The following is a 24,449-nucleotide window of genomic DNA, read 5'->3' as shown; positions in this document are numbered from 1 at the left end:
CATCCTGCCATGAACTCACCGATAATTTCAAAAAACAAATGGAAAGTTAATTGCATTTTCAGGCATTTTAGACAAAGGTAAAAGGCAAAAGTCTCAAAGGGAGATCATTGTGAAACAGAGCAGAAGCAGCAGCGCTCACCCTTTAATCCAACAGCTCCAGGGCTTTCACGGTCCCCTGAAATATGGGACACCCTGTCTTCTACCTCACTGCATGGATTTAAACCATCACCTCCTATCTCCTGGAGACAGGCCTGGCTCCCTGGGATACAGGAAACCCAAGACAGATCCCTCCTTTAAGAACTGGACCAGAAAGGCAGAGAACTTCAGAGTGAACACACAGGGAGTGCAGCCCAGCACAGGAACATCCACTTCCACTCTAGTGCTGCAATTGATATCACCTCTCTGTGACTTTAGCCTGAAAAAGGGAACATATTCCACTTTATAAGCATCAGAATGAATAAGTGCCAGTACTCTGGATGGAAAACACACTTGTCTTATGTTAATTCAACTAAATCCAGCCCAAATGCATAGAAGTTTTGCATTGGCCAGAACCACATCCTCATCAATTATACTGGTAAAAACCAGGCAAGGCCCAAGCAAGCTGCCCCCTGTGCCAGTGAGGAGCAGAGCTAACATGGCTTGGCTTCCAACCAACAGTTTTCTCACTACTGAATTTTCTGGGGCCTTGGGAAATCTGAAGCTGCATCATTGTTCATTATGCCTACCCTAAAGATGGATTCTCCTGCAGGAGAAGAGCATCTATGCACTGCCCAGGAGCTGTGCACCCAACAAGGCAGATGCTAGTGAATTCTCATCCCCAGCTGCTGCTGTTGCTCTCCCAAGAAGTGGATCTTGGCAAGTCGCAGAAAGCATGAGGGAGAGCCTGGGGTTTGCTCTAGCATTCCCGCTTGCATGAAGTGGCTGCTAAAAGTGGAAGAGGAGCTTTCCTGCTGCAGCTCAGAACGAGATGATACAGCACCACCAGAGACCTGCACACAGCAACTCCCATGAAAGGTCATAAAATCATAGAATACCCTGAGTAAGAAGGGACCCACAAGAATCAGTCACTGAGTCCAACCCATGGCCTTGCATAGGACAGCCCCAGGAATCCCACCATGTGCATGAAAGCGTTGTCCGAGCACTTCTTGAACTTTGTTAGGCTCGGTGTTGTGGCCACTTCCCTGGGGAGCCTGTTCCAGTGTCCAACCGCCCTCTGGGTGAAGAAGCTTTTCCTAATAGTTCCAGCCTAAACCTTCTGACACAGCTTCATGCCACAGGGACACATCTCTACATCACCTAGAACAACTTTAATCCCTATGGACAGATGTGATATGCTCCCAGAGATGGGTTGGGGCACATCCAAACTTACCAGGCAGATAAATCTATGATGTTCTGTCCCAGGACCAGAAAACTGACTGGGTCCAAATCCTTAATCCAGCAATTGAAATAAGGACCTGCCATCCTCCTCTGCACCTCTTTCATCTTCTCATCTGATCAATATACAATTATTTTGGGTCAGCAACTCACAAAATCTTCTTTACTGGCAGAATGAAGCACATCCAGACACATCTACATTATGCAGAGACAGCACAAAGTTCATTCTTCATTTCAGAAATCCTGTCCTCATCTTAAAAATACATTTGATGGCAGCTTTCAGGCTTATTTCAGTGGAAATCTCAGGTGACCATAGGAATTACTAGACCACCATTGGTTCTTTCTTGCTATTGGTGTTCTCACAGGTGCAGTGATGTATAAAAATTGTTTTAGACTATTTCTACCCAAGTTACACCTCCAGGACCCACTCACTGGATTTCACTGGAGTTTGGTTTGTGCAATGTAAAACATCAGCATCATTGGACATACTGCCACCAGGCCCCTCAGGGAACGACACCCTACAGGCTCCTGCTGACCTGCAGCAGTGCAGGAGAGTCCATGCTACCACCTTCCCAAAACCAGACTAGCAGAGCAGGGATCCCTCCATAAAGCACCATGGAGGCACCCAGCAGAGCTCATACATCATAGGCTTTGGCCTACAGGCAGAGAAACAGGAAATTAAATCTCTCTGTGTTCCCTAAAGCAGAAACTGAGCCAAGGCTTCAAATTATATCCATCAGTGTAGATCTATTGCTTCAAAAGGGATGACTCAACTTCCAAGAAGTCTCTTGTTCAAGGTCATGGGCTATAACAAAGAAGAGCTCTGAGCATAGGTTTTCTTACATGAAAATGCACCTTTAGCCATTCTCCATCCCTTTTTTTGGTGTGCATTTTTTTCATAAGTTTGCTTTCCTTAAAACACACTAAACTAACATGGAAGTCCTTGGATATCCTGTCTGACTTTGGATGCATAGGTGTCTGCCTAGGCCTTCAGGCTTTTAACTTCTAGTTATAAAATACTCCACAGTATAGTTCATGAGACAGAAATGAGGGCCTCATCAAAAGCCTCGCACTTACTAGCACAGAACTTGAGGGGTCTGGGGAGTAAATGGGAGAGGGACTGCTGGAGAAGGAAGGAACAGGCAGAACTCCTGGATTTTTCCTGCAGAAAATCTCAATCTTGCACACCCAGGGGAACCATCAGGTTTGACAGAGTTAGAAGCTGGTTTTTTTCTGTGCAGGAAAAAGTCTATTGAAAACAGAAAATCCATCTTATCCTGAAAGTTGTGTCTCCTGGGGAGCATGGGGAGCAGGGAGGAGACTGAGGAAAGATGGACAAGGGACACAGGATGGGCAGGCAAACAAGGTGAAAACAGGCTACAAATGCCTCCTTGGCCCGATGGCCAGTTTCCATTAATAAATGCATTACAAAAGGAAACCTTTCATGTGGGAAGACAAAATCCAGCTGATCTCCATTCTAATAGGGCACAACTTATCCCTAGGAGAAGAAAAAAAAAATATAAGAAAAAGATTAAAGGAAACAATTTTCAAATTTAAACACAGTCTTACCATGATGGAAAGGAGTAATAACTCCTGAAAGACACTCAGGGTCGTGTCAGGGAGAGAGCCTTGGCTGAAGGTACTGCAATGTTTTCCATATCTGTCTGCTTTATTTTTAAACACCCAGAGCCTTGGTGTGATCAACACTTCCTTGAAAAAGAAGGAAGCAGAGGAGGAATGAGGGGCTGTAGGGAGAGATGCAAATTAGGTTGGAAAATAATGATCTTCCCAGCCATGAAAGTCAAAATACCTACTTGAAACCAAATCCTCCTGGAGTGCTATACGTGGCATGGGAGGAAAGGGGAGGGAGGAAAAGAAAGAAGATTTATTGCTTAAGCAGAACTGAAGTTCTGATGAGAAAAAGAACCATTCAATCCATATGTGAATGTCAACAGTAGATTTGAAACTGGGCTTGTTGTATTTCCCTCTCCTTTGCACGCATAAAAATGACCAGGGAGATGGTCTGGGTTTTTAAAGAGGGAGAAAAAAGTCACTGAAGTTCCTTGATCTTATGAAGCCCTGAACTCTTATATTCCATTTATAGCTCGAGCTGGAATGACATCCCCCTCGATTATCAAGCTGTCCAATCCAGCTGCATGTGTCAGGACTCTGTGAGGCACTAAGAGAAATATATATATGCCCTTAGAGAGTTTAGCACATCGGGTCCACTTCTAGAGCACAGACTGTTGCTCATTCTGACCACTGCTCCTTTCCCAGGATCCCTTTTAAGGGTTTTTTTTCATTTGTTTGGGGTTTTTTTGGTTTGGCTTTTTTTTTCTTCCAAGTTTTTTTTTTGAGTACCTTTACTTTCCAGTTTAAACACAACAAAATGGCACCTAAGAAGGATGTAAAGAAACCAGCGGCAGCCGCAGCACCAGCGCCAGCGCCGGCACCGGCACCTGAACCAGCCAAACCCAAAGAACCTGCCATCGACCTCAAGAGCATCAAGGTAACAAGGATAAGCATGTGCTGACTGTGAACACAAGGCACTCCCAAAGGGGAGAGTTAGCAGAGTCCTGGCTGAGGGATGCAGTGAAGTGTTGCGTGTGTTCGGTTCCAGTTTGGGGACTGTGGTGAAATGAATGAGTAACCTCAGCCGATGGATTTGCTGACCTGCCTGAGCTTTTACCTGTTTTAGCAGCTGTAGGGGTGCAAGGCATGGTGCATGATTTAACACAGGAGTGAAGCCTTGGTGATGTTAAAAGTATGTTGGAGTGTGGACCTCAGAACATTTTACCAGATCAGCAGTCTGACCTGTTTGGTGAAGCTACATTTTTCTTTTGAAAGACACCATGAAAAAAGCCTCCCCAAACCCCCTAAAGTAGGTGCACAAGGACAGGAAAGGGGTTACTGAAACCTGAAATGCAATGTTTTCCCATAGCACTGTACTAAAACTAAGCATTATTTTACAGTTTACCCTCAAATTCCTTTCAAATTTTTTGAGCTGCCTGATGACACTTTGGTGATGTGCTTTGAGAGCAGTGTGACTTGTATACAAACAAAACAGATGAAAACAGAGGGATCTGGCAGTTTCATCTATTTTCTTTTCATTTGCACTGCACAACAAACAGACAGGGGCCATGAGCCAGAAAGACATGGAGGGGAGCATTTCCAGTGATTTCCTCTCGCCTTTACATTTGCTCACAATTTGCTGCAAACTGAAAGCAACAAAGAAGAAGAGTCTTTTGGAGGTTTTCCTCTGACTGCACTGCCATTTGTTCTCATAATGTCTTTAGACTTTGCATGTCTACCAACATCACTGACTATTGCCTTGACCCTTCAAAGAAAATCCCTTCATTCTGGGAAATTCTTTACTTAGGAAAGAAGAGAGAGAGGTTAAGCAGTTAAAGAGAAGAAGAGACAGACTAGTTTCTCTGGGTAGGACTATAAATAGTCATTCTCCACCTACCTGACCAGCTGATTGGTCCCACGACCAATTTGCTAAGTTCTACATAAGAGATCATGCCTATTATGGATAAAAGAAGGAGTACAAGGACTCCTAAGAGGACCTACTCATTTTCATCTCGTGATGAATTATCTTTCAGATACCTTAATTCATATACTCCCAATATCATAACCCATTTAATGAAATTCCTTCAAGTTTACTTAAATTCATCCAATCAGTAGTCAGTATTTTTCTGAAAGAGTATGTAGCTTCTCATAAAATTGAAGCTAAAGCCATTGGCATAGCATAACAAGAGCAAAAGCTGTTTTTCAGAATACTGACTAAAAATTAGATCAGGCCTCACAATGCATTCATCTCCAGAGATGAAGGGGAACACAAGTTAGGTTTCCTGCTAAATAATTTAATATGATTGGATAACTTTATATGTCCAGTTTATTAGCAGAAAATAGGATTTTCAACTCCAAAATAGGATTTTCAACCTAGCTAATCTATCTTTACATAAATAGACTGAATAATATATTACTGGCTAAAAAATGGCACACTGCACTCTGAGGCATCTGCAGTTCCCTCCTTTACCCAGACAGCTCTCTGTAATAGCAGGAAATATATACTGGCAGAACAGAGAGAACTCTACAGGTTTTGTCATATTTAGACTGATAAAAGAAGATACTCTCCCTGAATTCTTTCTCTTGAAAGATAGCATCGGACAAAGTATTTTCTTCTAGGGTCCCAACCAGCCACCCTGGGTGATCCCTTTTCACCCTTGGAGAGCTCATGCAGTGAAGGGGAACAAAGTCATGTGGAAAGTGATCTGCTTGGGTGATGTGGCAAAGTCAGGAATCTTAGTTTTCTGAGTCTTAGCCCAGGCCCTTAATTAATCCTGAATCCTTCCATTCAGCCACCCAAGCCTCAGCACAAGAAAAGGTACAGCACCATTTCCAGCAAAACTTTGGAGCCAGAGAGTACTTAAAGCTAAGCTTTTGACTGGGACTCAGTGAACATTTCAAGGCCAGGTTGGATGGGGCTCTGAGCAACCTGGTCTAGTGGAAAGTGTCCCTGTCCATGGCAGAGGGTTGGAACTGGATGATCTTCAAGGTCCCTTCCAGTACAAACCATTCTGTAATTCTATGATTCTATGACCTGGAGCTCTTTGCACTGACTTACCAGACACAGAGACAAAACCGCCAGCACTTTGAACCAGGGCATCAAGTGGGCTCCCCTCCACTCCTCAGGGAATTAGCAGCTATTCATGAGAGGTGACTGGAAATGCCAGGGTGCAGTGCCATGATGATCTGTGGAGCCACACAGCAGGCTTTGTTAGCTTTTACAAAGAGATATCCAAGCCCCTTCTAAGTGTCATAGGTGGAGTGAGTAAGGGTAGAACTGCCTAACAAGGGCTTACAGCAGCCAAATAACCACATTTGGCAGTGCACTCCATTTTAAGTTAGCATCAGAAATCATAATAGTCTCCAAAACAAACAAGAACGTGGTTTACAAACAGGATTAGTGATTCTTTTGGTGATACCTCTCAGCTCAGATGCTCTCCTTGGCCTATCTGGTTTTCTGACCCTTTTGGAGAGCACATTTTGAAACTCCAGATTTTTTTTCCTTTCTTAAGAGGACTCAGACTGAGTTCTTACAAATGTAGGCACCCCAAAAATTGTCTGTCACCATCAGAAGTTGTGATAGAACATTCACTCTCTTCTGTTCTTTATCCCACTCTTGAAATTAACCCAATTAGAGCAAACATTTGGTGATTTGGTAGTGCTAATAGCAGCTGGCATGAGATTTTCTGTTTTTGAGCACCATCTATTGACTACAGAACTGAATAACACAAATACCTCACTGCTAAAGACTCAAATCTCTAAACTGAGCCCTTTCATAGCTCACCTGAGGGTGCAGTGCAACCACCACAGGAGGAGAGTCCAGGCAGGGAGGAAGACTTTAAATAGAAACGTGAAAACCTCTTTCCCCCTTACTCAGGAAAAATCATGAAAACTCAATCTGCTTTGCACAAGCTGTTCGAGTTCAAATTCATATTTCCAGTTTTCTTTATTTCTAACATGGCCTGGATTTGCATTAGGCACAGAATAATAACTGAGAAAAGAGTAGGGTGATGGACACAGCTGAGAGCTACCACTGCAACCAGCCATGATTAACAGCAAGGTGACCATATGGGTTATTTTCTTAAAAAATCCCCAAGAATTCCCCAGTTACAAGGATGGCCCAGCACACTCCCTAAAAGATAGCTTATATGTTCTGTCAACTTCCTTCTTCCCACACAAGCCTGAGTGAGAAGAAATGTTGAGTTGATGAACAGCACTACTACGGGTCTATGTCTGCAACAACCTGATAAGACATAAATGATGTAGATGTCTTATGCTTGGTTTTGCAACTGAGGCAGCAGGAAATGGATAAATTTCCTATTGCCCGAATCAGTATAACTTGGTCCCTATCACTAACAAGAAAAACATGTTGTTTTTTACTGAAAATCTATGCGCCTTTCCCAGCACACACCAGCCCTTGGAGTGAGACCAGGCTCACAGCATCAACTGTGATGTTTTGGGATCCATGTGTGGGGAATGCTGGGTGCAGTGCTTTATAGGCACCTGCTTGTTCAGATTGTGACCTGAACATGTAGCATCCTGATCTGCTGTCACACAAGGCCCCTCAAGTAGAGACAGAGATTGGGTTCTTGCAGGGATCCATGGTGTAAGTGAGGTTCATTTGGTACACAAGGCTTCCCATGCTGGTATTTTCAAGACTGAAACTCCAGGACACCAATTATGCCGTGCCAAACTGCAGATAAGCCATCTATATGTTTAGAAAAAAAATAATTAAAAGCTATCAACTAGTAAAGACTTGCTAAGGTCTTGTGTAACTATGTGATGCATGATGAAGCCTATTTGCATGGAAGCAAGCCTGTGATTGATTGTTTTTAAATACAGAGCTCTTAAGGCAGTAATAACTATTTCTCCAAGCGTCCTTATTTCTTATTATATTCACTACTCCAGTAGGTCATCTCTGAACAGACTCTCTGTTGGACTTAACCAGAGAAAGAGACTCACTAAAATGCACTGACAGAAAGCTCCTGGGCTGGAGGGCAAGCAGGACTGCAAATGTCAGCTAAAGTGCTCTGAGAGCTGTTGTGCTGCAGACCAACTCCATGGAAAGCTGTGGAGGGAGAGCAGGAATGTGAACAGTTTTACTTGAAACTTTTGGCTGAGGCCTACAGATTATGCCTGATCTGACTCCAGCTATAGCTCCAGAAAGATTCCCTAGGATGGTTATACTTGCTGGACAAAGTCATCAGTCCCAAGTGCACTTAGGTAGGACAGGGATAAGGGCCAGTGTGACTTTAGCCTTAAGAGATGTAAATGTGCCTGCCTGATGCCATCCAGGCAAGCTTCCTGCTTCTGCTTTGATCCCTGAGACACAGCACCATTCAGGATCCAGCCCAGAGCAGCCCAAACTCAATCCCTTGCTCCATCAACCTCGCCTCTGATGCCAGACCCACGTTGCTGACAATCACTGGATGGGCAGGGCATGGCATAAAGGTGCCCAAAGACAGGCAACCTGGACAACAGACTCTGGCCATACACCAAGACATCCCTCTGGGACACCGTTGGGAACAAAAAACAGAAACCACCACTTAGTTGTCTTTACAGCATTTTCAGAAGAACTTTTCCTCCTTTTCTTCCTAAAGTGCTGCTGAGGAAGGAGTCCCTCAAAAGTAGGGGCTGTCCCTATAGATTAGTAGACACTTTTCCTTATGTCTGTTAACCTGCAGAATAATTTGGAAAATAATTTTTTTTTATATATATTTTTTTAAACAAGATCCATTCTTAGCTATTCACAGCTTTGGCAGCTGTAGATACCTGTAGCCTTTGGAGAGTCTGGGAAACGGCAAGCATTGGTAGAAAAAGTGGCATTTAAAGTGGAAATTAGCGTGTAACGTTTTAACAGCTCACAGGGTAACTTCCAACTGTTAACAGTTGTGTGGCAGAACCTTTCTCCCAGCAAAACACCACCACGATAATTCTAAAATACTGTTTTAAGCCCCATTAGAGCACAGAGAGATTTGTAACAGATAGTAACTGAAAGATATTTGAGTTAATCTTACATAAGGCAAGAAGGTGACTAATTTAGCCAATGACAAGTAAAGAAAGAAGTTGTCTGTAAGGAGATATGAAATAACCAACCAGGAAATTTGCCCTCTCTTCACTGAGGTTTTATTACATCTTATACCCACTGCCAAAGAGTACTTTGAACTGGCTGGTTTACCACGTAGCACTTAAATGTCAAGCAGCAATAGTTTAAATTACATTATTACTCTTAACACTGCCACTGGGAGGCATGTGAAAACAAGAAATCCTTCCAAAAGCAGGGCTCCAGAGCCTCACAGACTCTAAATCTTCTTGATTTAGAAGCAATCAGAAAAGTGACACATTTGCAAATGAGCACAACTGAACGCACTTCGCCCCACAAAGCTAATGAAATCTGTTCAAAAGGGTGTGATTAACAGTGCAGGTAGAGCACATATCACACCCAGACATTTCAGAAGGGCACATTAATTAAATGGCAAGGCTCATCCAGAAGTTTTTGCACAGTTGTAAAGCAACTGTGAGGTTACAAGCTTTAAAAAATAAACAAACTGGAAAGTCGTATAAAATGCTTGGAAAAAAATTTCAAATTAATCTGATAGTCCATTTAACTCCAATCAGAGGTATTTTTGAACTATTATTCAAAACCTCATGGTATCTCACACATGCAACTTTCTCTCCTATATTAGCAGTAGTTATGTTTGTTCTTTCTCCAGTTGTATTTCCAGGCAGCTCTGTTCTCAAAGTGGACCTCACTTTTTCGAGAGCTGTTCTGCTTTCTAATGTTTCTCTGCCTCATAAGCCATGAGGCTCCATCAGGCTGTTGATTCTTACTTAAATGAGAAGCAGCCTCTCTAAAATCTGTGGCATTGATCGTACACACTATGGAACTGGGGTGAGGGATGGGTGAAGGACAGCCTGCTTTTAAGAGGGGTTTGGAAGCTGTGTAACCCTGCACTCAGTGATGCCTACTAAAAAAGATATTCAACTGTATTAATCAAGGAGCAGGCATTAAGGGTGAGCAGATATCATAAACTGCTATAGGCACAATCCTAGCTCATCTTCATCCAAAAATAAAAACAATCCCCTGTAGTCCTGCATAGAGAGCTAAATATACAATGAGTATCCTAATGGACTCTTCAATTTTCTCCTCTCCAGTTTTCCAAGACATCTGATCTGTTCTTACTCTGTTCTACAGAGATAGTACCTTGAATTATCTGGTGACTCTCTAATAAACTCCTAAAATTATTCACTTCTCTGTAATTCATCCAAAAGGTAACAAGCAGATTGAGCAGATGAATGCTTTAACTTCCAGCAGCATGTTTTCTAAGGGCTTTTCTTCCCGTCCAGACCTTTCCACATTTCCAGTGAGGACAAGGCAGCTGTCACTCAGCACAGCTCAATCCCATACTCAGTGCAATTCAATCCCAGTGCCCACCAGCCTTAAGAGGCAAGCAAACCACCGTACTGCAAAAGTTGGTGCCCTAAGGCCCATGAGCCAGTGATTTGTGGGAAAGTAGAAGCCTTGTTAATACTTTGGAAATAAAAATTTGTGTGGATTGGGTCTCTGTTTACTTGGTGATAAAGCCTTGCACAAAACCCTATTCACCCCGTCCTATAACTGGGATCTGGTCAAAATACCTCTGTCTATCACCAGAATTCCTAGAAGGTGGTCACATGTGGGAAGAGCCTCAATCTTAGGAAAAAAAATCAAACTCAAAACACACCACTTTTTTCCTTGGCACAGGTAAACCTTTTGGATAGTAACTTTGCAAAATACTTCTACCTTTTGAAGTTCCTGAAAGCTCCTCACAGAATCAGAAGTCTTCTCTTTAATTTCTTTTAAGGAGTACTTGAAATAGTTTCCATCCAGGACATTGGTGGGTGCCCTTACTCAAAGCAAGTAGACTTTAACCCCCCAATAGACCTACTGGTTTAGAGCAGGGTGATTCTTAATTCACAGTGAATGCAACATGCCCATACGAGAATATTCTTCCCCACTAAAACTGTCTAGTGAGATTTGATTCAAGGATCAGTACTAAAATGAAGAGCTGGTGTGATGCACTAGTATTTCCTCATCAAAATTCTAAGCCAAAGTCTCACATGGTCCAAAGATAATCAGCTTATATGTAGACATCTCTCAATTTATAGATATTTGATAGCCCATTCAAACCAGATGACTAATCCAGGTACCAGTTTTCTATGCCCAAGGCAAACATGCTCCAATTATTTTCTGCTTGGCATCTTTTGGGATGAGCTACGTTGTAGCCAAAATTTATCTGTTCAAGAAAATTAATCTAAGTTTTCCTTTAAAAAAAAAAAAAATCTGTTTTCAGGGGAACACTTCTCAGTTGCCAGCATTGGCAAGCAAGAGACTGAGGGCAGAAGGAAAATTCCACAAAAGCCAACACATGGCATTGACCCAGGCAACATTTCAGCTCTGCCAAAGTCTTTTGAAAGCTCCTCTATTAATGCATTGGGGGACTGATGGCCAAGATCTGTATTAGCTTTCTCACTGCCCAAGCTCCAGTCCCAGGCAGTGTTAATCAGGTGCTCTGCACTGTGCTAAACCTATGTTAGCTAATTCAGGCAAAAACATCAACCCTCTTTCAGCGCAGCCACACCTGATCCTGGCTACACTTGGTCATGAACACAGTCCTGTTCCCACAGGCTAATAGAGTACAAGTAGCAAAAAAACCCAACCAACCAACTAGCCAACCTAAAAAACAAACAAAAAACACAAACAAACAAAAAACTACCAAAATTAAACAAAAGCGAAGGATTGGCAGTGGAGCATTTTTAATACTCAGGATATTTTTCCAGACATTTCTCAAAAATGCAAGTAATCTGCTTGAAGAGAGTATTTTTGAGCCAAAATGGCAAGCTTAAAAGATATAACTGCAAGGAATTTTCTGTTTCTTAAAATAGGAGATTAGTGTCTCAAATCCAACCAAATACTTTGACCTATTTTGATTGTTCAGTTATAAAAAAACCAGCAAAGTTAAGTCTGTTTGGATTTTATTCTTTCTTTCAGTGTCCTCAATAGACTGAAAAGAGACGTTCGCAAAGGTTATACTTCTCTTCAGGGTAACTAAGAGAGCTGCAGGAGAAAGTTTACCTCACTAATCACATTTTGTCAGTAGAAAACCAGCAGCAGTGACTTCTCAACAGAGGCAATCAACAGAAATTAAAGAGGAGATTTGAGTTCATAACAGGGATCTGTTGTTGCCACACAACCATTTCCATCCTGGCTCCATGACAATCTCGACCCAGCTGAGGCAACAGAGAAAGACAGAAGCTTAGAGCAAAGTTCTCCAATCCCAGTACAACATCCCATCCATTTGGAGATTGGTCCTGGGCTTGGGGGATGCTACATGGTGGGACTAGGTCTTTGCTACTGGAGAAGCTGAGCCTCTACCTCCTGAAGCCTACTTCAAAAATTCCCACTTGTGGGCCCACTGTAAGCTACAAACCCAAAAAAGCAAGTACCCCTTACCCACCATGAACAGTCATCCTTCCAGTTCACAAAACCTTTGGGGGGCCTTTGCTTCTGTCACTGCTGACTGACTCTATAGCTTACTGGAGAAACAGAATCCTTCCCTATAAGGAAGTCTTGGTAGGTCTGGACAAGGAATACCTCCTCTTGATGGTACAGACCCAGAAAGTGCTGACATGAATCAGAATTACTGCTTGTCACTCCCTGCCCCTCTCCAGCCTCCTAAAAATAGCCATCATAAGATGTCGATCAAGACATAGAGCCTCCTGTCACTTTGCCCTAAGAAAGCTAAAGAACTCGCCAAGGGGAGGGACCTCTTCCTTCTGACACCTAATCCCGGCAATGCCATCAGCACCACCAGATAAATAAGGGGAAGAAAGGCCAGGAAAGCAGGACCACTCTCAAGACCTCTCAGCTAATCCCTCCTGCCTGTCTGCTGCTCTGCTTTTCCAACTCAACCATGGTGGGTGCACTGGAAAGCTAATGGTTAGCAGTGAGCCAGTGTGTTTTATAGAAATAAATTGGGCTTCTGGCTCAGGTTAGTTCTGGGGAGGGGCAGGGGAAGACAGTCCAGAAGACAGTTCAGGTTTGCTTGGTTTTCCTCCTGAAACCTAAAGCACTATGCAAGGTTTTCCAGTTAGCCTCAAGTTTCTGCCGTGTGATGGTAGACGTGCAGCTCCCGCAGCTTCCGACAGAACAGTTACAATTTGCTAAGCTTTTGATTGAATCAGATGCAACCTGCTAAAGTGGCAAACGAAAATTGTAATGTTTTATAGAAGAAAATATCATAGCTTAGTAGTTTATGAAACAATGTATTGTCAAAACCTACTCTGAAACACAGGCTTTAAGGGATTGGTTTAATTTCTATGTTAATGTAAAAAAGGTGCTTGTTAAGCAATATTACTTCAAATTGTGTAACTAAAGCAGGTCTATGCTAAAAAAGTAGATTACCTGATGGTACATTAATTACTTTAGTTAGGAGACTTTAGAATTTGTTGCTTATAGTCACAATTCTGGCTTTCCCTGGGATGCAGATTTTAATGGAATCTTTGACAACAGACCTGCTGATGCATTTGTAAAAGGAAAGTTGCTAATTTAGGTTGTTGTGGCCCAACTACATTAGGCAAGACAGAAGCCAGAGAGTGCTCAGGTACTTTGTGCTATTTGCTTTCTCTCAGTGCATTTTCAGCAGTACTAGTTCTCTTTTTTCTCTCTCTTTTTCTTCCCAACTGCAGTCCTTCTCTGCTGATGAAATTAATGGTAAGTGAAATCAAAGTTAAACTTTAACAGGGCAAGAGGGGGAACATAATGGCTACCAAATGCTAAATATTCACTAGCCTTAACAGCTCTTTTGCTAAATGCATTACTTCTGCACATCTGACAGACCACACTTTTGCTGTTTTGGAAGACGACTCATGGACTGAGCTGGATGCTTTAGAAAACAAACAGGTTCTCCCCAGCCCCCCCTTCCTAAGCTATTTTTTGTGATTGATTTCCTTCCAACAGATCGAGTTCTCCAAGGAGCAACAGGATGGTAAGTTACAAGAGAGCTGATGTGTTTTAACTGTACGTGGGTTCAGAGCGGAGCTAGAGGCTCAGAAATTAACCTTTATGAAATGATGAGCTAGGGCTTCAGCTGGCACAAATCATCACACTCCTGACTTCAGAGCAGCAGTGCTGACTTAGGCTGAACAAGAATGTGACCATAGATTTACATGTAATCTATCTGGGTGCTTACATGCTGCCAAGCCGAGAAGTTTATTCCATGGTATGAAGAGAAAATACACTGGCTCTGCCTACTGAACACTCTTCTGTTGTGCTCCTGTTCTGGCTCTTCATAAGGATGCTGAAAACCAGTCTTGTATTTGAAAGTCACAGGGGAAATAGGCAGATGAAGGACAACGGGAGGGGAGTGGACTTAGCTGCAGTGACTTTGCAATCTTACATGATCAGAAGATGCAAGAGGTCTACATGTCACTTTGGCCAGAAGGTTTTGTGGAAGGGGGGTAACAAAGGCTGGTTTACTGTAAATCCATTCATGAAGCATGGAAATAGCCAGCAAATAAGTGACTTGTATAAACTTGCTTATAAACACAATAGCCTGGACATGCTGCACTTCTTGAGCATCTTGCTGTATTATCCAATTCACAAACAACAAATTCCAAATTCATTCTTTCAATCTTCTAGAAAGAGCCAATTAAAAACCCCCATTGAAGCTCTGGAGATCTAAGCTAGAGTGTTTTAAATATGCTAAGAGCTGCCTTTGAGATACATTAAATAATGTTAAAAAAATGCCAAAAATTCAGTAGCACATATAGTAGATTGAACAAAGTACTTAGAAAGGAAGATACAAGGACTTTCAAGAAATTCAGAGGGAGTGTAATAGCTAGAAACAGGTCTTGAGAAAGCCCTGAACTTCCTGAACATGAGCCTAATCTAGGAATAAGGAAAGGTACAGTGCAGCAAGAGAGACTGGAAACATTTATCTTCCTGTAGTCCAAACACGTCTGGCCGCAACAACAACAGCAACAATCATTCAGCCTCTTCTTCTACACTTTTTAATTCTGAAACTTTTACAAAAGGATTGGGAGGATTTATGGAAAAATGCCATCAATTCAAAGCTGTTGGCAAGTATAACAAAGCGAAATATTTCTTTCAGTTTCCCCACATCTTTCAGATCATCCAGCTGCTATAATGCTGCAATGACTGAACCAAGCAGCAGAGCAATTAGAACCTACTTGAGAGAGGGAGAATTTCCCAGGAACAGAGGTGGCCCACCCCCAGTAACTATTTCCATCCACACCAGCAACTGGGTAGTACCATCCTCAGAGAAGGATGGTTAAACCTGCTTATTCCAGCACAAATACAACCTAGGACTGGCTATTAAAAAAAAAAAAAAAAAAGAAAAAAGAAAAAAAAAAAAAACGCCACAGCAAAGATATATTGCAGTGAAATGCATGCCTGAGAGACAAAATTAAATCAGGCCTTTTCTCCAAGCTGGGGAGCTGTGTTCGGAACACAATGAACATAAAACTTCACAGAACTTAAAAAATGGAGGAAGTCTCCTGATGGCTTTGCTAATAGCACACTGGCATTGTTTTATACTTCCCTCTGACTAAATGCCATTGATGCAGCAGATGAAAGATCAAATCATGTGGTATAAATCACTACAGTTCTATTGATCTTAGCTGCTGGAAGCAGGAGCTGATATCAGGTTGGTATATTGTAAGGGGAAGCTCTACACGGGTCCAAAGGGCTTGATTTCATACCCTGCTATAAAAGCTGTAAGGAGAGAGGGTTAGCAGCGAGAGAGGACAGTCTCTCCCATCAGATAGTAAAAGGATTAGTTTCAGATGTATTAGATTACAGCCTACCAGGCTGACACTGTGTATCAGCACTGTTACGGGGTGCCAGCAACTCCTCCACTATGGTAGTACATGGAAGACTAAAGCAAAACCAGATACCTCCACATCGCATCCCCGGCACAAGACAAATCAAGGCATAATCTGAAATGTGGTTTATTACTCCCAGATCTGCCCCAAGACACAAAGAACATTCCACAAGCTGTGAAACGCAAAGCCTGTCTAGCTGCTGGATGTGCATCACAGCCAAGGGAAAGACATTTTACTTGGTTTGCTGGGAGCTAACCCAAGGCATCGTCAGACACTGCAATGCAGAAGAGATCAACAGCACAGTCCAAGATGCTCTTGGCACATGAGGTTCCAAGATGGCTTTTTAGGTAAACAGTTGACCTTCATCCCCTCCTCTTTTTTTAAAGCAAGTTTTTCAGTTACTGCAAAAAGTATTCTTAAAAAAACCTGAAAAATATGGCAAGATGATTGACATGGAACTTTGCAACAGAAGATGAAGGCCTGCGATGTAATGGAGGCAACCGACTGTGCCGATTTTTGTAGGAGAAGTGCCTGTATCCCAAGGCCTTGTCCAACAGCAAGGGGAAATTGAACACTGATCACTTGGCAGCACTAACAGAAGCAAAGTGTACACACTGGAAGTGCACAGAATAAGACACCACACAAGTTCTACCACTGGAAAAAGCTTGATATTCATCCATCTTTAAGAAGCAGGGACAGACCACAAAAAGCGGAGATGAGAGGGAACAAACACGGGTAGGAATCTCAACTTTTAAGGAAAAACAACAGCACAAGCATTTGAAATCCACCTTTAAAAGTTTGCCATTAGCACTATGCAATTGAGAGGCTGGGATTGCAGGTAGGACCCACTGAAGCAAGCAGAGGTTTTGCCTTGCTAGGCACTTTCACAGGAGAGTCCCAGTCCTTCGGAGAGATAAGGTGGAGTGGATAACAACATTTTTACCTTCTGCTGCTTCATCACATAAAGAAACCTGTTCTTGAATGAGAATGTTCACGGAGACCTTACGTTTCCCTGTCCTTGAAATAACTACAGGGTCAATCACCAAATTATTGATGGCTATTAGAGCCAGGAAAGCTAAGAAAGATAGATATAAAAGTTTAAAAATAGTGAAACCTAAATGTCACAGGGGAGGAGTTTTTCTTGGGATTGTGGGCCAAAGATTCCCCTGGCTAGCTCCCCTGGAGTCAGTGGAACATTGCCAGGAGACAAGAGGCTCACATCTTTGTCAGCAGGGAGCTGCCTGGCTTAATTTAACCATGACTCTTCCCTTGCAGATTTCAAGGAGGCCTTCCTCCTCTTTGACAGGACTGGAGATGCCAAGATCACCCTGAGCCAGGTTGGCGATATCATCCGGGCGCTGGGGCAGAACCCTACAAATGCCGAGATCAACAAAATCCTGGGAAACCCCAGCAAAGAGGGTAAGTGCCCTACGGTCTCTCATGGGCCCTTCTTGAGGCTGGGGAACTGCAATTGGCAACATCAATGGTCACAGCAGGAGGGAGAGGAGCTCTTGCTCTGATGGGGAGTGAGGGGGACTCTGCCACGACAATATATGGAATTTCTCCAGTTCCTTTGGAAGAGGATGGTGCTGATGGGGAATACAGAATTAAAACCTTCTCTCTTTAGGACATGGAGAAGTCTCTGTAGGGGCCATTTTGGTGTCTGCTTTACATAGATTTAGCACACATTCATTGTTGCTCACAGTCCATTTGTGTCCCAGCCCTTGCTGGGGAGCTGTAAGTCCATTTCCAACAACTGATACTCAGCTCTTCAGGTCCTTCCAGTGCAGGTTCTTCTGAATAAGCCTTGACGTGCCCTGGGACTGGAAACCCACCTGTGTATTTCTTCTGGCTGGAGCAGTCTTCCCAAAGTTCCTACAAACCAGGACACGCTGAGGCATATGTTGCCTATTTATTATAGCAGCCATTTTCTATTTCCTTTTCTCCTCTTTTAGAGATGAAAAGAAACAAAGAATATTGTAGTCACCTCCTAACAAGGACCTAGAAGCAGGTGATCCCTGATTTCAGTCATGCAGAGAACCATATTAAGATGGACTACATTATATATTCAAACCCCCAGGCCTGGTAAAGACAGCTGTGAGGAACAATTCAGAAAGCATTGGCACTAGCAGGGAGCACCGAGGACTAACACAGCAGTGAGACCATACCAGGACTTCAAGTGACTCCACCAATAACTTACAGTGATTTTGATATAGCTGGGTAGTAAAAGAGTTTCTATAACAACTGTATATTGAGAAATCTCTGTCATGTTTCCATCCATTATGTTTCATTGCTGCCTAGATTAAAGCTGTGTTTTGCAAAGATGCAGAAGGGGGAAAAAAAAAAAAAGGAAAAAAGATCCTTTTATTTGGCAGCCTTGGTACAAACAACTAACCAAAACCAACAGTACTTGAGGAAGTCCTTACCAAGGTCTACAGCTTCTGGCTCATGAGAGCAAAGGGGTTTGATGCACTAAGCTTGGGAGTCCTTAAACCTGTGAACATGTCAATAGCAAATTTGGACATCCCCCCCAAACTGTACTTTCCTATTTTTAATTAATTTATTCTTTTGCTAATTGGGTCTGCCACCACATCAAAGAGACCCTGAAAAGGTCAGTAACATGTCAGCAACCCCAGGGGCTTGTCTAAGTCACCATATCCCACGCTGGTTACCTTTTCCCACTGCTGGGGCTCAAGATTTCTGTTAGACTGTGTTCTGTAGTCCTTTCACTCCCCAAATCCTTTCGAAGATCACCTCATACAGCAAATTTCATTTCTGTAAAAGAAAAATACAACATGCACACAAGCATATCAAGTTATGTAAGAAGAGGGCTGGAGCAGGGATGTGAACAATCAGATCTATGTGAAAGCTAACTCCCAATCCAGATTCCACAACTGTCAAATTCTGAGGCAAAAATTAGAGTAAAGGCTAGAAAAAGGTGTGTACACGAGGTGGGAGGCTCTCCCACATTTCAGGGCAAATATCCCTGAAGAACATACATGCCTGTGTCTGGCATGTAGCAACTGGTGCTTTCTTTCCAGAGATGAATGCCAAGAAGATTACTTTTGAAGAGTTCCTGCCCATGTTGCAAGCAGCTGCTAACAACAAGGAACAGGGCACATTTGAAGACTTTGTTGAAGGTCTGCGTGTCTTTGACAAGGAAGGCAATGGCACAGTCATGGGGGCTGAGCTCCGTCACGTGCTGGCTACTCTGGGTAAGGGCTTATCATCTCTGTGAGCGCTTCCAAAACTGCCGCTGTTTGAAGGCATGAGAGAGGGAGGAAAGACAGTCCAACCAGTCTGGAGAGGTAGGAGGCTACCAAGCCAGACAAGACTCTGAGTTTCCTAACTAGTAACGCAGTAAGAAAGCAAATAAAGCTTTGGGTTTTGTGCTGAAGACCAGAGGAAAAGGCTCGGTTTACAACTTCTACATTCAGATGAGACATTAAGAGTGTCTGATATTTGATGAATAGAGAGGAGTCTGTACATCTCAAGGACCTAACACACATGGACAAAGGTAGAAGATTTGCTGCATAATTTCTTTACTCTGTAGTAATAACTAGAATCCCTGCCTATATGCACATGGATAACTTCTAAAAAAAGTTAAAATTAATAAAGCTCATGTCATATATAGGTCTTTTTGTTACTAACTCATAAAACAAGGAAAGCCTTTGGAAAAGCTACGGGGTTCAGCCTCAGTTGAGTGGGGAGGAATTAACCAAGCTCTCTCCACTCTCAGGTGAGAAGATGACAGAAGAGGAAGTAGATGAACTCATGAAAGGTCAGGAAGATTCAAACGGCTGCATCAACTATGAGGGTAGGTGCAAGAGTTCAACATCCTCCCATCTTACATTTCTCCTCTCTCACACAGTTTCATTGCAGTTGGCTTTCAGCTTCTCAGGCAAATCAGACAAAGCTTCAGCCAAGCTGGGTCAAAAAGGCTTATGTGTGGAAATGCCCATGGCAACACACTAATGCTGCAGTCCCAGCACGCAGGAGCCCTGACTCAGCCACAGCAGAGGAGGCTGTTTTGGCCAACACCAGATCTCCAGACTGACTCTCTGTAGAACCAATCCTATAGCTAATGTCTTAGCACATGTAAGCAAGAAAGAGCTTGATTTGTACAACATTAAACACTTTGAGCCTTCTATCACACATTTGGGTTAAATCTGACCAGGAATCCGTGTTCTTAATACCATCAACTCATAAACAGCGGTTATTTATAAAGGTATTTCCCAAGGTAACATTTGCTGCTCCTTCTAACTAGCATATCTGCATTTTCCCACAGCATTTGTAAAGCACATCCTGTCTGTCTAAGTGGAATTCTCCAGACACCAACTGGTATGTTCTTCTCATCTCTACACTTGTCTGTTTGCTATGCTTAAAGGCTTCTGTACACCCACGGTCAACACCAGTGTGACAGTTTCCTCAGTGACACAAATAGAATAAAATGACATTGTTGTCCAAGAGCAAAGAAAACAGGAGTGCAGATTCCTGGCTCTTCTTCACAGCCCTGTAAGTCATTGAAAATTGTGTTTAGTGGATTTTTCAAACATAAACTGTGAAAAGAAACCTCAGGCATAAATATTACCCTAGATATCTGTTGCCATACAAAATTAAGAGTTTAAACTATGCAAACTGACAGCCCGAGACATTTATCCTACAAGCACAACTGAGAGTTATTTTTTTTTAAAGGAACTCAAAGCAACATCCAATAATTTGTAGATTTCTGTTAAGGCATATCCTGAAAACTTGTGTGAAATACTGAGAACAGCTCTGTAAACAAAATAGTCATGTGAAAAAGGGTATTTTTACAGTCATGATCAATAGTCAAATGAGGGCTTCAAAAGTTAAAAAAAAAAACCAAAACCCTACAACATTTATATGCTGCTATTTTGTTAAAAAAAAAAAAAAAAAAAAAAAACAAATTCCCAACTCCTATATGAAACAAACACCTCCAAATAGGAATCAAGGGCTCAGTTTGTCATTTTGCAAATGTTTCTTCAGCCAGCATTGACTTCAGAGCCAATTCTCCCATTCCTTCCCAGAACAAGTCTAATTCAGAAAGACCAGATGGCACTCCAGATCTGCCCAAATGTTTTGCTCAGTCTGTCACCATCAACATGGAAATTGCATAGAACTGGATGATGTGACTCCAACCCCACCCATTTTTACCAGCACATCCATGGGTATCACCTCTGGGTCACTACACTTTCACATAGAAAAATCTGAGCTTTCACCAAAGCAAGCCAGATGGAATAACCTGCTGCCATCCAGGATCCATCCATCCCAACAATCTCTTTCCATGTTATTTGCAATGAAACAATGTAATTTCTTGGAAAAATAAAGCATCAATAAATCCCTGTGGTCACTTTGGGGCTATAAAGTGTTTTCTTTTCCCTCCAAAGCTGTTCAAACTCAAAGCAGCGCCCAGCACTTATTTTCTCTGTATATCTGAATTTCACAAAATAAAGTTTTATTAAAAAATATAAATACAGACATCTCCAGGAGGTCACTCTACTGAATCTGAATGAAAAGTGTTTTCTTTGCGGACTGGAAGGAGGAGTAATTGGGGAACTACCACCTACATCCACCCACACTTAAAACATTTTTGGAAGATCTGGCAGCTGGTGTCAGAACAGCTCCTGAGGTGTCTCCTGCTGGCACACCAGGCAATACCCAAAACCAGGCAGGGTGGCCCTGCTGTAGGGGACTTTGCAGAGCCCCTCTTCCCAGCAAAATCTCCTCTGTCCTGCTGCAACAGCAGGTCCACAGCACTACAGGGAGAGGATCCTACCTGCTGCCTGTATTTACAGCTTTATGGACAACTTTAAAGAGCCATCAGAAGTATCAGCCACCCTGAAAGGCTCCACAACTGGGAACAGGGCCAGGGCTGCGATAAGAATAGGACAACTACCCCTTCTGCAGTGACACTGGGAAGAGCCATAACTCAGGGAAGTATTGTTACATCCCTGCCCTTAGATGTAGCTCCTCTCTCTTCCTTAAGCAGCTTGTTCTATTAAAATTCTACTTTGCCTTATTGAGTTGCTATGCACAAAATGACCATAATTCAAGAGCCAACAGGTGCAGCAGGGGTGGCTGGCACCAGAATAAACTTCAGCTGCTCCAACAGCAGCTGACTCTTTTCAGAGGCTTCCCAAAAAAATCTCCCATTTAAACCCTCACCATGCTGGTAGACAGGGCCAAATGAACCTCTGAATTATACCCTGCACAAAGAATGCCAGCAGGTAGTTTACAAAAGGTTGTGGTTGCCACACTCACGATGGAAAAAGCCCTGGATAGAAGGAATTAAAACAGGAAGTTGTTGTTTAACTTCATTCTAAAAAGACAACAAAAAGAGTGTGGGATACATAAGCAGACTCAGCCTGGAGGGCATTTCTCAAGGCACTGCTACACACCCTACTGTTCCTCAACATACATGCTCCAGGGAGAAGCACGCTCTTTCCAAGAAACTGTGGATCTCAGCTGCCGGGAAAGCAAACAAACAAAAACCTAAACAACATTTCACCATATATGGTGTCACCCTCCTTTTCACACTGCCCTGTCAACACTGCACTGACGTGGTCACAGAACCAGCCTAGTTCAAGGTTGGACACAGCCGTAAAGGAAAGGTTGAATTTTCCATCATATTTTCCTTTCGGAAATCACAAGTTTTACTACTTTCTAAAATATTTGGGAACCAAACCTGGACAACTAAAAAAGCTGGGTGACTTCTCATCACTGCAGAAACAGACAGACTTTTCAGCCACCCATTTTTAAAAACTCATATTTTTGTTTAAAACAAAATGCCAGATTATGAGGCATAACCAGGCTGACAGTACTCCTCTGAATTCTAATTGCAATGACTCAAGCTTCACAGAGCTGCATAGAGAATGGATTTTTATGCTATCCAGTGTTTTAGTAATTATAAAAAATTCCCACCCCAAGTTGAGACCAATATCTGAAAAAATGTTCATGTGCTTATTAGACAAAAACATTTTGGGGTGATCTTAAAGAATTACATCATCTATAAAGAATTACAACTCTTTATATACTACCAGCCTCTTTCAGCTAGTGACTTCAACTGAAACCTCTTTATTTGTTTTGAAAATGTAGAAACAAGATGTTTTGGAAATTCAACTACAAGGTGGGTTTTTTCTTTTGAGGAACACACCAAACACTCTCGAAGTCAGCCTTAGTTTCATCAATAAATACCATTCAAAAGATACCCAATCTGAAAGTACAGTTTGGAAATGCCTAAACAGTAGGAGAGCAAGGAAAGGTCCTACTTTGCCTCAAAACCATTTAAAGGTTCAACTTTTTTCAACCTGCTGCCTCCATACTAGTAACACAAGCATTGCTCAGAGCTCTGATCCTGGGGAATGCTCCTTACAAAAGGCTGCTTTCTCTCCTATTTTGTGTTCACCTCAGAAAAGAAATACTCCACACAACCAGGACTGAGCTCCAAGGACTGCAGAGTCCAGTAGCTGGGGAAGGAAAGCCACGCTGCATCTGTTCAGGCTCTGAATAGAGAAAGCAATTCTCAGTTCCTGTCATCTGACACCTCTTGCAGTGGTTACATTTGCTTTGTATTTTAAATAGAACGTGGTTAATGAACATACTTTCCACTACTCAATGCAACTGACAGTTTAACTCCTTGGGACCAGGCCTAAATCCCCAGAGGAAGGTCAAGCTGCAAAACACCGGTTCTTGGTAGGTAGCACTACACACAGCAAGGGCATGTGGAGCAGGCAGCCTACAGAACTGAGATGGAAGGGTCAGAAGGACTGAGGAGAGGTGGACCCCAAGTCCAAGGATATATGTCATCCTGCTCTCAGAAGAGGCTGTGTTCACTGAGTTGGCTACCACCACACACAGGAACAAACATCTCTACAGCTGTTTCTGCCAGGACAAGGGTTACCAAGAAGTCCATCCAAGACAGGGATCCGTGAGCACTGAGCAGAATGGACTTCAGACAGTATGGAACAGATCATAGATCTATGTTCCTCTGTCTAGCACTGCTCAAGGGTCTGGGTCCTTGGTGAGGAAAAGGTAGAGGCTGTTTTCTGCTACTCACGGTGCTTTTCTTTGAATATATCCTAGACCCAAAAGGGCTTTCAGACAACCACATTATCAACAGACATACCTCTCACATCCAGGAACTGAGTGTCAGAAACACGGACACTACTCTTAAAAGGAACAACTGTTTCTGCACTCTATCAGCATTCTCCCTAGTCTTGGGCTATATTTTAATTTATCTCAGTTCTCTATACTAGTACTGAAGTAATTTTCCAAATTACCGTACATATGACACTTCCATCTGAACAAACTCCACAAATGTAACTCTCCAGTGAAGTTAACTCGATTCCACAGTAAAATGCTTTCATTTTTCCTCTTATGGTATTGCATAGCATTACTACAAGGACAATTGTTCCATTCCAGCAGGTTTTCAACCAAATCTCAAGCTTTAAACACAATGCATTCAAACACTACTTTACTCTACTTTATTGTCCATGCAGTCCTCCTGCAGATTTAAATCTATTCCCTACTTTTGCTGGGGAGGCTGACTTTTAAAGGTATACAAGGAAGTGCTCAAATGTGTAATAGAAAAGATGCTT

At 42.5% G+C, this 24,449-nt stretch overlaps 1 protein-coding gene across 1 annotated transcript; it reads left to right on the top strand.

Moving 5' to 3' along the window:
- Nucleotides 1–3,589: 3,589 nt before the first annotated feature.
- MYL1 (myosin light chain 1) lies at nucleotides 3,590–21,202 on the top strand. Its single transcript, XM_050339724.1, has 7 exons — nucleotides 3,590–3,883; nucleotides 13,946–13,973; nucleotides 17,107–17,250; nucleotides 18,873–19,046; nucleotides 19,571–19,648; nucleotides 20,120–20,172; nucleotides 20,880–21,202. The coding sequence occupies exons 1-6, from the start codon at nucleotides 3,764–3,766 to the stop codon at nucleotides 20,146–20,148; spliced, it is 573 nt and encodes a 190-aa protein (XP_050195681.1). The 5' UTR covers nucleotides 3,590–3,763; the 3' UTR covers nucleotides 20,149–20,172; nucleotides 20,880–21,202.
- Nucleotides 21,203–24,449: the final 3,247 nt, after the last annotated feature.

The sequence above is a fragment of the Myiozetetes cayanensis genome, unplaced genomic scaffold (genome assembly GCF_022539395.1).
Source record: "Myiozetetes cayanensis isolate MyiCay16 unplaced genomic scaffold, myiCay2020 scf9, whole genome shotgun sequence".
Taxonomy (NCBI): Eukaryota; Metazoa; Chordata; class Aves; order Passeriformes; family Tyrannidae; genus Myiozetetes; species Myiozetetes cayanensis.
Note: the sequence above shows the minus strand (reverse complement) of the source record. Positions and strands in the feature narration are given on the sequence as shown.